The 13208-nt window shown below is 36.6% G+C and overlaps 1 protein-coding gene across 1 annotated transcript in view; it reads left to right on the plus strand.

Annotated features, from left to right (window-relative positions):
* Nucleotides 1-649: 649 nt before the first annotated feature.
* plpp4 (phospholipid phosphatase 4) overlaps nt 650-13208 on the plus strand; it is a 70014-nt gene continuing 57455 nt past the window's right edge. The window contains exon 1 of the mRNA XM_087803327.1: nt 650-1023. Coding sequence (XP_087659453.1) covers nt 935-1023 — 89 coding nt within the window. The 5' untranslated portion in view covers nt 650-934. The remainder of the gene's footprint in view (nt 1024-13208) is intronic.

The raw sequence follows: 13208 nt of genomic DNA on the forward strand, positions 1-13208 counted from the left end.
ATTTAATTTAAGGCCAAAATATGTTTTTTTTTTAATATTATATTGTATTTTTCTTAGTCTTATCTTTTTTTAATGATTGAAATTAAAATCGTTTCTGGTCTTAATTGTATCTATAGATAAAGTCCTTTGCCACACAAACCTACGTTAATGTGTTGTAAAATCCACATTATTTCCTTTACTTTTAAAAGTCTCTTCGCCTCAATGGAGATGTGACGTAGTTAGTTGAGGCTCATTAGCATATGCCTCCAACTTCGCCTTTTTCACCGCGGTTCCAGCTCCGGTCAGCGAAACTAAATAAGACCTTTACAAACATTAAACTTTAATGTTTAAATGCATCCGCCAGACTGTGGAAAACCAAGGCAAACAAACGCACCTGTGAACATTATATTGGTGACATTCAGAGATACAGCAACCGGCGCCAATTACACGCATCAACTGAGGCGCTGCCTCACCTGGACGCACGTCCCTGGTTAAAAGTAAACTTTAAGATTGTCATTAAGAAGTGAAAACCTATTTTACATCTGTATTATATTCTAGGGAGGGAGGGAGGGAGAGAGAGAGAGAGGGAGGAGAGAGAGAGAGAGAAGCTGGAGCGTGAAGGCAACAACTTTCCTCTCACTCCTCCTCAGCACCATCATCCCTCCTCACTCCTTCCACTGATCCACCTCAAGTCCCACCTCAGGTCCAGTGAAGTGAAGCCGCAGTGGATCCTGGAGGATCCAGAGAGGGAGGAGAACACAGTTCCTGGAGACCCCCAGAGTCATGGTGGAGACCCCAGCCGCCCGCGCGTGACACTCGAGAGCATCTCCGAGCGCGTGGAAGTGGATTTACCGACACCGAGATAAAAAAAAAAGGGGGACCACCTGTGAAGAACTGAACTGACTTTTCTTTTTAAATCCATTTTTTTTCCCTTCACTGGAATATCAAGAGAACCATGAACGCGTCTCCACCGGACCGCAGGAAAAACGTCAAGGACCTGGCGCTGGAGATCGGGATCCGAGTTCTGCTGTTCGGAGTTTTTGTGTGAGTAAAAGAAAAAAAAACCAAACACAACTCGGATCTTGTGTCACGACGTGTTTCTTTTTCTGTGTATTCACGTGGGTTTCAACGGACCTGAGTCATTAACCGAGCCTTTGCTGGAGAGCAGCGGTAACAGGTTGGAGCAGCAGGTCCAATTACAAGTGAGGTCTAAACCACCCGGAACCAATGAGATAGTGTGTGTGATAGAACCGAACCAGTTCTGTAATAATAATAATTAAAAAAAGAAAAATGTTTAGCCAGACAATTTGGGTCGTCTTGTATTTGTAAGAAATCTTAATTATGAGATATTGGGTGTTAAAGTGAAACCTAGGGACTTGATATAATACCATGATGCTTTGCCGCCCAGCAAACCGATCAAAACTGTACACTGACTACAGTGTTTACCGTTCAAATAAACATTGGTTAAATAATTTGTTTATAATTTATTTATATTCGTACATAATTAACACGTGAGGCAAGAATTATAGAAGAGTAAGTAGAGTAATGTAATATTGTATTCTGTTAAAAGTCTTTATCCAGAACTATTACCGGCCATAAATTTAGTGCGAAGAAATATAATTTTTGCTGATCATTCTATTTTTTTTTTTTTTATATTAATGAGTATATTGCTAATTGACTCAACTTTGATCTCTAAGAGGTAAGTAAGTAAGTAAGTAATATTTATTTATATAGCGCTTTTCGAGACCAGGGTCACAAAGCGCTTAAACAATCAAAACAATACTCAAAAAAGTATATACTTTAAAGATCAAGATAATACTGAGACCAACAGGAGTTCCAGAAAATCAAGGAAAAGCCTGAACAAATCTGACTAAGTGTCTCTCGGGGAATTGAGAATACATGTTCAATTGCGTTAGAAGAAAAACCCTCAAACTGATTCTACATATTTACCATAACTACACATATGATACTCTTTCTGATGGTGCGTTCATGTGCGTGTTGAGTTCGGGAAATAGAGTTACTGTTGTGGGTCTGTGCCGGTGGATACGAGGCGAAGCAATGCTGTACGTTGTGTGTCTGTGTCCATACAGACTCTGTAAAAACCTGTTTACCTCATTCAGCTGCATTAGTTTTTAGAAAGAAATGTTTTAAATTTATGATCAACTTTAAGTGGTCGAAAAGGTTCCCCATGTTTCTCAAGCACTCATAAGCCATTGTCCTTTGACGTTAACTATAGTTTTGCCATCATCCCACGTATTCCAAAATGTACATTTGTTAAAATCGTCTATAAATATTCCTCAGTAACCGAAAAATCTTCAGAGATTACAGCAGTGGCGTCTGGTGAAAAATATTCTAGGTGAGGCTCTTTTCAAATACATTTCCCTGCTTATGCCGATAAAAGAATTGTCGAAAGTTGTCTAAACTTATTATTACATGTAGACATCATCATTTTAAAAGCTAATGAATTATAATGTTTATTATCCTCCATGTTTAGATATGTATGAAAACCCATTTTAATTATACTTTTAATGAACATCATAATATGCATCATAACCTACTTCATACAGAATAAACCTAATTAGCTAAAAGCTATTAACAACCTGTCCTTTGCACCAAAACATCAGATTTACTTTCTACCAAATTATCACAAATACACTGCAAAAAATTACAATAACAAACAATAATGTAAACAAAAAACTAACTCAAGTAAAATGAATATATCACATCCATAAATCTTCCAAAGAGCATGTGATTGTCGACGAATTTTTGACAACTATTATAGCAACTATCAGGGTTGCTTTTTCCACCGCCACTTGTTCAAAGTAAAGGAGAATAGTGCAGAGACCGCCATCTAGTGGACTCTGACAATAATGACACTGGTCCATGAAGCTTCATCAGATCATCACTAGTAATTGGGGACAGTAATTCAATTTATAAATCTGTTCTTTTTTGTTTTGTTATCAACATTTTCTCTGACAATCAATATTTCATTGAATTAGTAAAATCTAGTGAGGCTTCATGAAACAGCTGTGTATCACGATACAGTGTCTTCACTGGCCACTCTCTACTTTATATTCTTGGGCTCTAAGTTATTAAACCTGGTATCATTTTCAAAGTCTTTCCGTCTATCTGTATCGTGAAGCCTCATCAACCCATCACTTGTAAAATCTAGAAGAAAATGTTTCTTTATCTTTTAAGATGCGTCTTATTTATCGCATCACAGCGCCACCTACTGTCCTCGAGGTGTAATCGTTAAAAGTGTTGATATAAATTTACATGAACACATTTTGTTTCGCAAGCAAACACATTTTCTGCTTCAACTACTACAAACAAAATTGAAAACTTAATTGCTGCTGAAATACTGTTGGGATTTTGATTTTCTTTTTATTAGCTTTAAAATGTTAATCCCGTCTTCTTGCCCGGAGCCTCTCGGAGCGCCGTTTTTGTCATCACCGTGCACTGATTTACTGCGTGATAGGATTTAAATAAAGCCTGAGGTACTTTCCACAAAACATTCTGCAAACTCATTTTCCTTGTGAGACGCTGGAATAAAATAGAAAGGGAGAGGAAATGGTTGTTGTGAATAAAAAATGTTAAATTTCTTAAAACAAGTCTGGAATAAATAATGTAATATAGATAACATGTTGTTTATATATATACATGTGTATATATATATATTAGTTAAAAAATACATACTATTGAAGTTTATAAGTAAAAGACTGATCATCCTTCTTTTTAAATCTCACGTGAATAAATCATTAAACTTGTATATCTAAACCGGATGCATAAAAACGGAACAATTACAGTGAAACAAGTCAGAAATATGGCTTCAAATGAGCACCGACCACCTTTGCACTCTGGATAACACATCGAGCTCATTAAATTTTTCTTAAATGTCACGGAAAAGCTACAAAATCCCAACATATAAAATGTAAAACCAAAGTGTTATCTCTGGATTTTCCACATTCAAACGTCAATATATTTAATTTATTATTTAATGTATTATTATCTCAAACTGTATTGGGTGAAAATCGAAAATCTATTTTTTTAAACAATCAACAAATGGGGCAAAGATAATGAACAAAAATAAAAATAAATGAATAACAAAGGTGCACTTAAACAGTACAGAGTAATAATAAAGGATAACGAGGCGAAAAAATCTGATTCAATGCTCTTAATTTGAAAACAGGAAGTGTATTTCCTACTTTTAAAATGGCGTTTGGGGAAATAACTGCAAAATTTAAAGAACAATTTGAATGATTCTCGATTAAAGTGTGGCTCAAGGTTATAGAAACCCAAAATACAGATACGCCGTTGTGTTAAAATGTTGTTTAGTTACGACGGGTTGATATCACTGTGTTTAGTGATGTGTAATAAAAAAATATATATATATATACAGTATATACGCCCGGATCTGCCGTATGTTGCTTCTGATTGGTTTATTTTGTGTTGCCTTTCCGTGGTTGGCCAGATTTGGGCCAGACACACAATATTTCTGTTCAGTCAACCACGTTATTTTTAAAGTTTGCTAATGAGTGCTGGTACATTTGGTCAATTTCCATGTTCTACTCTGTGGCAGCACACGCAATGTTTGTGTGCGTTTTCTGTGTCTTGAACTTCAACACACTCCTGACTGAAAACAGCATCGCGCTGCATATTCACGAGTTATTTGGCCTCATTTGCGAGTACATTATTCATGTCTGGGGCTGATTTATGTGTGTATCCAATTCCGAGGGTGCACACATTTCAGAGAATATCGTCGTCATCATCATCATCATCATCATCATCATCATCATCATCATCATCACAATCACCAAGTATCTGCTGTAATCTGCCTCGCGGTCCCTAAACCCTTGATCACCAAGGCTCACTCGGGTCGCACGACAAGAGTGGACTCTGGCAGTCGAGTCTTATTCCTCCCTGCTGTCCTCAAACCAAACTCCAATTTATTTATCTATTCAAGTCAAATTATATCGTTTCTATTTCTGGCTCTGCTCCGGGCACATCCCAGAAGACAGCAGTGCAATTACTTTATAGTCTTCAGCTGCTATTAATAAAGTCTGATTTGAAGGATTTCTTAAAATAAAGTTGATTTTTTTTTTCTTCAAAGAAAGACAAAGAGGATGAGTAGTTGTTTAAATACACATGTATCAGACGGGGGAAGTAGACACAAACTTTTCTATGCCTAATTCTATTTATTTTAATCAGGTTGTCTGCTGTCATCGTCATTTAAATACATCTTAATTTGTGAAATTACCTCTCACTCTCTTTTTAAAAACTTTATTAATGGGGGCATTTAGAATATTTAGAATAAAAATAATTAATTGTGTGCATCGCTATATATTTTTTAATTAAATGCAGCTTATAAATGACAATAAGTCAACTAAACAAAAGTGTTAATACGTTTTTTATGCAACCTAAAACTTGTATGTCCTTGTCTCAATACAGCAACCATCTGAGGCAGAGCATTAATACTAACCTATTTCACAATGATTACACATTTATCGACTTTACATTCATCAACTAAAGTGCTAAACGGTATTTATGGACTCATGAAGCTTCATGAAACAGTGTCATTATTTCCAGAGTCCACCAGATGGCGGTGTCTGCAGTATTTTCCTTTGTTTTTAACAACTGTTCTAGAGAAACGTGACATCATTTTTAAACTGATTGGCGCCACCTACTGACCTCTAAACAACATGACACTGTTTCATGAAGCTTCATCACTACTAAACAGGATTCTCAGAACAACTCCTGAAGAGTATAAGTGATTTAAAAACGAATGTAAACAGTGTTTGAAAGCACAAAATGCATTATTGAGTTACAATATGAGCCAGAAAGGGATATTATTAATTTAGAATATTTGTAGCAAAGTGTTATTTCACATTTTTTCAATATGAGTCTCACTTAAAACCATGTTTAAATCAACTTTATTTTAGTTCACAAGCTAAAAACCTGGACATTTAATCTGTTAATTGGACAAATGCAATAATAAAAACTATTGTTGACCAAGCAAATGATTCATAGTTTTAATTCACCTCACTTTGGTTGTGTCATGTTTATGTCTCGTGTTTTCTGAAGTAATAAACAAAATCTCGTCTTTTCTCCCATTTTTCTTTCCTTTCATTATGCAGTCAAAAGCCACGAGAATGTTGTAAATATAAAATGTGCATAATCGTAAAAAAACGTAATCAAAACACTCACTCACAGCCGATTTTTTAAATAATTCTACCGACAAGGAGTCAAACCGAGGCCACCCGTATATAATTGTTGTCATGGAAATGTCATCATCCGCTTTCTGCTTTTTATATTTTCGCCCGGGCTCTTTCTTCACGAGGGTGCTTTAAAGCACCGTCGCCGGATATTATACCTTTCTGAAATGATGAGTCAGTTGAGCCGTACATCTAAATCTGTGATGTTTTATCCACAACAAGCCTGTCCACACATCCTACTCCCGCTATACGAGTGCGAGACCCCGGGGGATTACGGCTGCCGGTGAATATCGTGAACTGGAAATTGCTACCTTGAGCGTGCCTTCAGCAGTTAAGACCAAACACATTGATGACAGAAGCAAAGGTTTTTTTTCCCAAGCAGAACGTTCCCTTAAGCCTTGCACCCGGGTCTCGGTGGACCAGCCTTTCCTACCACAGTTCATCTCACTGCCAAATCCGTACGTGGATAGCCGAAAGGTAAAGTGCAGAAATGAGAAATCTTAGTCTGAGATGTCGATGTATTCTGAACACTGAAGGATTCTGAGTTAAACCTTGTGTATCATTGATAATGGATACAATCCAGCGGATATTTGTTCTCATTATCATTGTTTCCTCATAGAGATTTGATGTGAAAGGGTCATGAATATGTTAACCTTTTTGTAGTTTGCAGTGTTTGGCAGCAAATGATTGTAATCACTGGGACTGTAAAGCTTTGCAACCTACACAGCATAATAAGTCTGAGTGGGCTGGAACTGTATGGCAAACAATTCAATTCCTTTTGACATCAACCATGATTGTTAAACTGTTAAATCAATCTGTGAGTAGTACAAGTTCTCTCCATGGAGGTTTGACTTATACACCTCCAGGACACTAGGGGGCACTGTGATCCAGATTCAAAGGGCAACTAATGTGTTGATTTAAGCGTCTTGATCTTCTATTGTACTTATCAGTATGTCTCTCTTTTAATTGATTAAGCATACATCAGAAAATGTGCTTAACCCCGCCCACTGAAAACACTTAGTCTATCTGGAGATTCAATCTTGTTTACCTAAACCACGCCCACTTTGATGTGATCGGTCAAGTATAAAAGTTTGTCACCACGTCCCGGAAGTCTCTACCTTCAAGACACATTGTATAAACAAAGCAGGGTGTGATTACAGCTGCCTGGAGGAGGAGTGAAGCCATTATTACATCATAATGGACTCTGATCTCGTAACCTCTCGTCCGCTGAGAATTCAGACGGCGGAGAACTTTAAAGTAATAAGTTCAAAACGTGGTCATGATGAGGGACTTACTGCATCTTGGTAGATGAAGACTTTAACGTTTGAGTTTGCCAAGTTTTTATGGCAAATTGATTTCGACAAAAAAATCAAAGTACATTATATTCGTGTCAGTTCAGGCCCTGGGAAGTCGGTAAAGCACGTGCTTGGAATTCAAAAACCCAAAATTATTTTCATAGCCGAGAATATACCGGCTCTTCTTGTCTCATAGCATCGATTTTTATGAAACATGAGGAGGAAAGCAAATCATCAAGTCTCTGAAAACATTTACTCTAAACATCAGGACGTCTTGGAATCATGGATCATAATTACCATAAATACATGGTGAACCGAGAAATGCCATTGTGCATGTGTTCCCAGATTTCGCGGATCATGTTTTGACAGGCTCTAATATAGAGATAGATAACTTCCATGAGACTAAGGGTTGATAACAAAAGACTAACGACCAAATGAATCTCAAAGCACAAACACAAAAATCCCCTTAAGCCCCCAAACAAAGGAATAGAAACTCTGATTTTCTTTACCAGTTAATTTAAACCAATGACAAATAAATTCCTCAATTTAAGAGGAAGGGTGTTCCAGGAGTTTTAAAACAGATAGTATGTCAACTATATCCAGAATAGTCAATATTATTTAGAACATGCTTGAGACATTTCCCGCCAATAATTTTCCGCTGCAATGGGTCGGCATTTTGGAATAGTTGACCTTTCTGTTAAAAAATAAATTAAAAACAACAAGCTCACCAAACCACCATATTTTTTAGACTTCAGAAGGTGGCGCTGTCAATTGTAAAATGAAGTGAGTTGTTTTTTTAACCCTTTGTTATCAGTGGGTCAAGGTGACCTTGACCTTGTTTTTGGACCTTCGGGTCACCTTGACCCTGAGATAACATAAGGGTTGACAAAAGCCTAAGATTAAAGGGGAAAGAATGACATCCAGTCTCAATGAAATCTGTGTTATTAACTGTATTTTTCAACCAGAGAAAGTAAAATTCGCAATTTTTAAAATTGTAAAATAAAAGTTTTCCAATGACACAATAATTTGATGAAGATTCCATCAGTCTAATAAAAAACTACAAAGTGAAGCTGCTGAGTGTCGATGCTAATGAATACTGAGAAAGGTTTTTCTGGGAGTAAATTCTCAATTTTTCTGTTAAACTGGTTAAAGATAAGATAATAAAATCCTTTATTTGTCACAAAGTGGCAAAGTTCAGTTGTCACAGTAGAAACAGAAATAGTATGAGATTTAACTTTAATATATATAATATAATTTATAGAGCCCTTTTCCAGACCAGGGTCACAAAGTGCTTAAACAGTCAAAATAATACTCAATAAAATAAATACTTAAAATAACAATATAATAAATAATAACAGTACTAATCCAAGATAAATAATTACAATCAACAATTACAATTTGTCAAAATATAGTTATAGTGCTACACATTACAGAAGTACAGAAGTAAAAACTTTAATAAACAATCAACAGTTTTTATTATACTGTATACAGCAGTAGACAGGAAGGAGCAGTGGAATCTCCTTCCTGTTGAACATATAGGAGCTTTTATTTTGAAGCTCTGAATCAGATAACTCCTGGTATGATGTCACTTTTCACATTTGGCCCCCAGGTATTTGCACTCCATCAAATTTGGTGCTCCTTGAAAAAAAAAAACTGGAAATCCCTGATGTAAGTAGAAGTAAAGTCAAACTAATTTAATCATTAAAACCTTTTGTCTTTTGCAGTTACATTTTCTTCCAGCCCAGACATTTCAGATCTTTGTACCGAATCCAATTACGAGGTTTAATGAACAAAAAAGTCTGTCTGAATCAGATTCTTCCACCAACAGTATGTTTTATCAAACCTCATATACTTTGTATTGTCACAACTGTTTCCCCTATCTTTATTAAACACACAGCTGCTCACCAAAGGTGAACGCCAGGGGTCAGGGGTCGCTCTGCCTGTCAAAGGTGAAGTCTGGATAATTGGGTTCAATTCTCGTCCGTCGAGACTGTTTCAGCTTCCGCCACATTCGGCTTATTTGTTCATCAAAACCCTCTTTCTTCAATAGGATCTATTTCTGCACGTTCTATTTAAGAGCCATTAATTACAGCAGGTTTTTTTTAAAAGGCGACATTGAGAGGTTTGTCGTGTCTTTTGTTCTATTTAAACTGCTCTTCGTTCGATGCTGGTGATTTATTTCTCTCTCACAGTCAGCCTGACTGTGAGAGTCCAGACTCCGGGTCGAACCGGGCTGTCGATGGAAGGTCAAATGAGTGTCGTCAGTGTGTGATGGAACCGTTATCACAGGTATTAACCCCGACCCGTGGGTCGGACTTCCTTTTTCTAGAGGTCAAGATTGAGACCAGGGCCAAATACAATGTCTTCATTAATACGAGGAATGTGCATCAACAACAACAAAAATAGAGTTTTCACAAGCTCTACGGTTCCAGAAGAATGTCTGCTTTAAAATAAATATTCGATAATTATATTAAATTAGACATTTAATCAAATGTAATTTTTTAACTGAACTTTTTTTTGTTTTCTTAATCAAACAGCAAAACACACAGAAACATAAATACACAAAAGGAATCTTCATGAAGCAGTGTCATGTTGTTTAAAGGTCAGTAGGTGGCGCCATCTTGTTCAAAACAAAGTAAAATGGTGCAGAGACCGCCATCTAGTGGACTCTGAGAATGATGACACTGCTTCATGAAGCTTCATCAGACCATCACTACAAAACATAGAATGGGTTGGATTGATGTTTCCAACAAAAAATATATTTAACACAGTCAGACAGCGTTCAAGTAGTCTTTTAGTCTTTCGTTTGCCATATGAACTAGTGATGGTCTGATGATGCTTCATGAAACAGTGTCATGTTGTTTAGAGGTCAGTAGGTGGCGCCATCAGTTAATGAATAATGTGATAATCTGTTAGAACAGTTGTTCAAAACAAAGGAAAATAGTGCAAAGACCGCCATCTAGTGGACTCTGATGAAGCTTCATGTAACAGTGTCATTATTTTCAGACCATCACTAGTAAAAATTTAAATCCTTGTCCATTTCCCATGGAACGTCTTCCAGCGTTTCTCTTACTCCGTTTTTATTTTGTCTGTAAAATTCCATTTTCTAGATTCCAGAAATAAAATTTGTCCATTCTCTAAGTGTTGGTGTTTCCGCTTTGTACCAGTTCTAGGTAATGGTTTTCTTACAAACCACGTTTTTTACAAGATATGCGTCTCCTTTCAAAATGGTATAAGAATTCAGAAAAAAAGGTGCATATTTTTGAAAGTACAAATTGTACCCGAGTATTTTAACAATTTCTTAATGTACTTACTAGAAAATACAGGAATGGTCAACGTACATTTCACCACATTTTCGCCAGTAATGTTGGGATTTTGACAACCAGTAATTTTCGACCCATAAATTGAAGACATTTCCTGATCCATCTTAACAGTCAAATTTTGTAAAAATCAACTCCTGTATGTTGAGTTTAACAATGATTATCAGCAGAGAATGTGTCGTGTGTGGGAGGATGTAGGTTGCGCCCACGAAAAGGTGAAAAAGTTTCTCTCTGCCAAAGATCAACATGAGGTTTCTCCAATGTGTGGCTCAAGAGGTTAAAGTAGCTTCTATGGCCCCAGGAGCTCAAGTGTTCAATACTATTAATAGATCATCTCTCAGAAAGACTCTCTGCGAGATGCTCGTTTTCACAGAGCGGATCAGAAAATGTAGCTTTTTTAGCATTTGGAATATCGTTGACAAACATGAGCTCAGAAGACCAGCAGGTAGTGATGGTCTGAAGCTTCATGAAGCAGTGTCATGTTGTTTAGAGGTCAGTAGGTGGCGCCATCAGTTTAAAAATGATGTAAACAGTTGATCAAAACAAAGGAAAATAGTGCAGAGACCGCCATCTAGTGGACTCTGAAAATAATGACACTGCTTCATGAAGCTTCATCAGACCATCACTAGTAGCTACTGCCAAGTAAAACGGGAAACTCACACTTCAACGCTGAAAAGTGTTGACTCCTTCAAAATATTTGTGGGTCCAGATGGTAGGACCACGAAAAGATAATAGGCTGCCGTCTCCCCCGTATTGACAGCAAATGTCACAAAGATGTCCAAATATAATTACATTTTCTGGATTCATGGGAGTTAAAACTTGATTTTAATCTCCTGGTACAGTATACACAAAATAGTTTCCGGGTCAACCTAAAGCAAAATGCTTCCATTTCCATTTGTCAGGAGAGTCAAAGAAAAGGGAGTTAAGCACAGTTTCAAAAATATGAGCAACAAGTCTGTGGCGTCAAAGTCAAAGGACGACGAGAAGGATCAAAAGGTTGCAACAATTTCCTCCAAGATTTTCCAACCAGAACTGACCTCTGTAAGAAGATACTGAAGGAAATAAAAACGATGCTCCAAAAAAAAAACCCTCTTTCAAGAACACTGAACAGGATGTTAGAAAATATCTATTTGACGATATATTGCAAACTTTTTCCCTTTAATATATTGATATATGAGCGATGTATATTTTTTTTTCTCCAATCTTCTTTCCCAATGTTTTCCAATTAATTTTTTTATTTGGTTATTTTATGGTTTATAATTCAAGTTTGTGTAAAATAAAATAATTAGTACAACAAAATAAAATAAGATAAATGTATTTTTACTTACAATTAACATTCAAATATTTACAGAGTTTGTTTCATTTTTGTTTTCTCAATTAAACTTACCGGCCGCTATATGGCAGCAGTCATCACTTCCTCCGCAGGTAAAGTAACAATGAAATCCTGTAAAATCTCAGCAATGACTGAGGACAAGAGGATACAGTCTATTCTAGCAGCCTTTAAAGCATATTTTGGGGGCATATTTTGGTTTCAAAACCAAAGAAAGCAGTTGTGACTTTGTCAAGATTCATGTGAATTCTGCAACACCAGAGACTACTAGAAGTACTTGACAATAGTAAAAATATAAGCTTGTTCTTACAGTATCTCGATATATTGCAATATACTATTGTTGCCCCTGTATCGTGATATGTATCGTTTTGCCAGATTATTGTCAATACACAATGAACCGATGGCATTATAATCAAAAAGCACAACATGTATGTAATTTAACAGAACCTAAATTTTCATCGAAAAAGTATCAAAATTCCGTGGGAAGTAGCTCCTGGAGTATAAAACTCGGGACAAACAAACAGGACTGACTATATTTAGGAACTCATTTTTTACTTCAAGCCAAGATTAGTGATTTTCTTAGAGAGTTATCTTCAGCCATGATTTATAGGAGTGGCTCAGGGTGAAACTAAAAATCCATAAATGACCAAAGAAAGTCAGGAAAAAACAGCCTGTGCTATGTATCAATGAATGTGAATGAGTAAGGTCAAGAGAAATAAAAATCAATTAAAAGAAAGATTCCAACTCTCGAGCTAAGCTGAGATAAAAGATTTCGATGATTTCTGCCAACGGTACAAGGTTGTTGGCAACCCTTCAGTCCTGAATCTATCATCTCTCTCAGTTTGTGTTTTTCTAACCTTCAGACGGCGTCAAACTCTCACTCGGCTGCTTGAAGACGAGTGCCCCAGGAGATTGTTGAACTCACGTCTGGGGCTCGGAGTGTCTTGTTTATGATGTCACACTTGCAAGTTTTGGGGAAATCAGGTTGTTGTAAAGTGAGGAAAGTCGCTGGAGATATTTCGTGTTTACATCTCCTGAAAGTCTTACCGCTCTATCAGCAAAACGGAGTCGT

The sequence above is a fragment of the Callionymus lyra genome, chromosome 11, assembly GCF_982586985.1.
Source record: "Callionymus lyra chromosome 11, fCalLyr1.hap1.1, whole genome shotgun sequence".
NCBI lineage: Eukaryota > Metazoa > Chordata > Actinopteri > Syngnathiformes > Callionymidae > Callionymus > Callionymus lyra.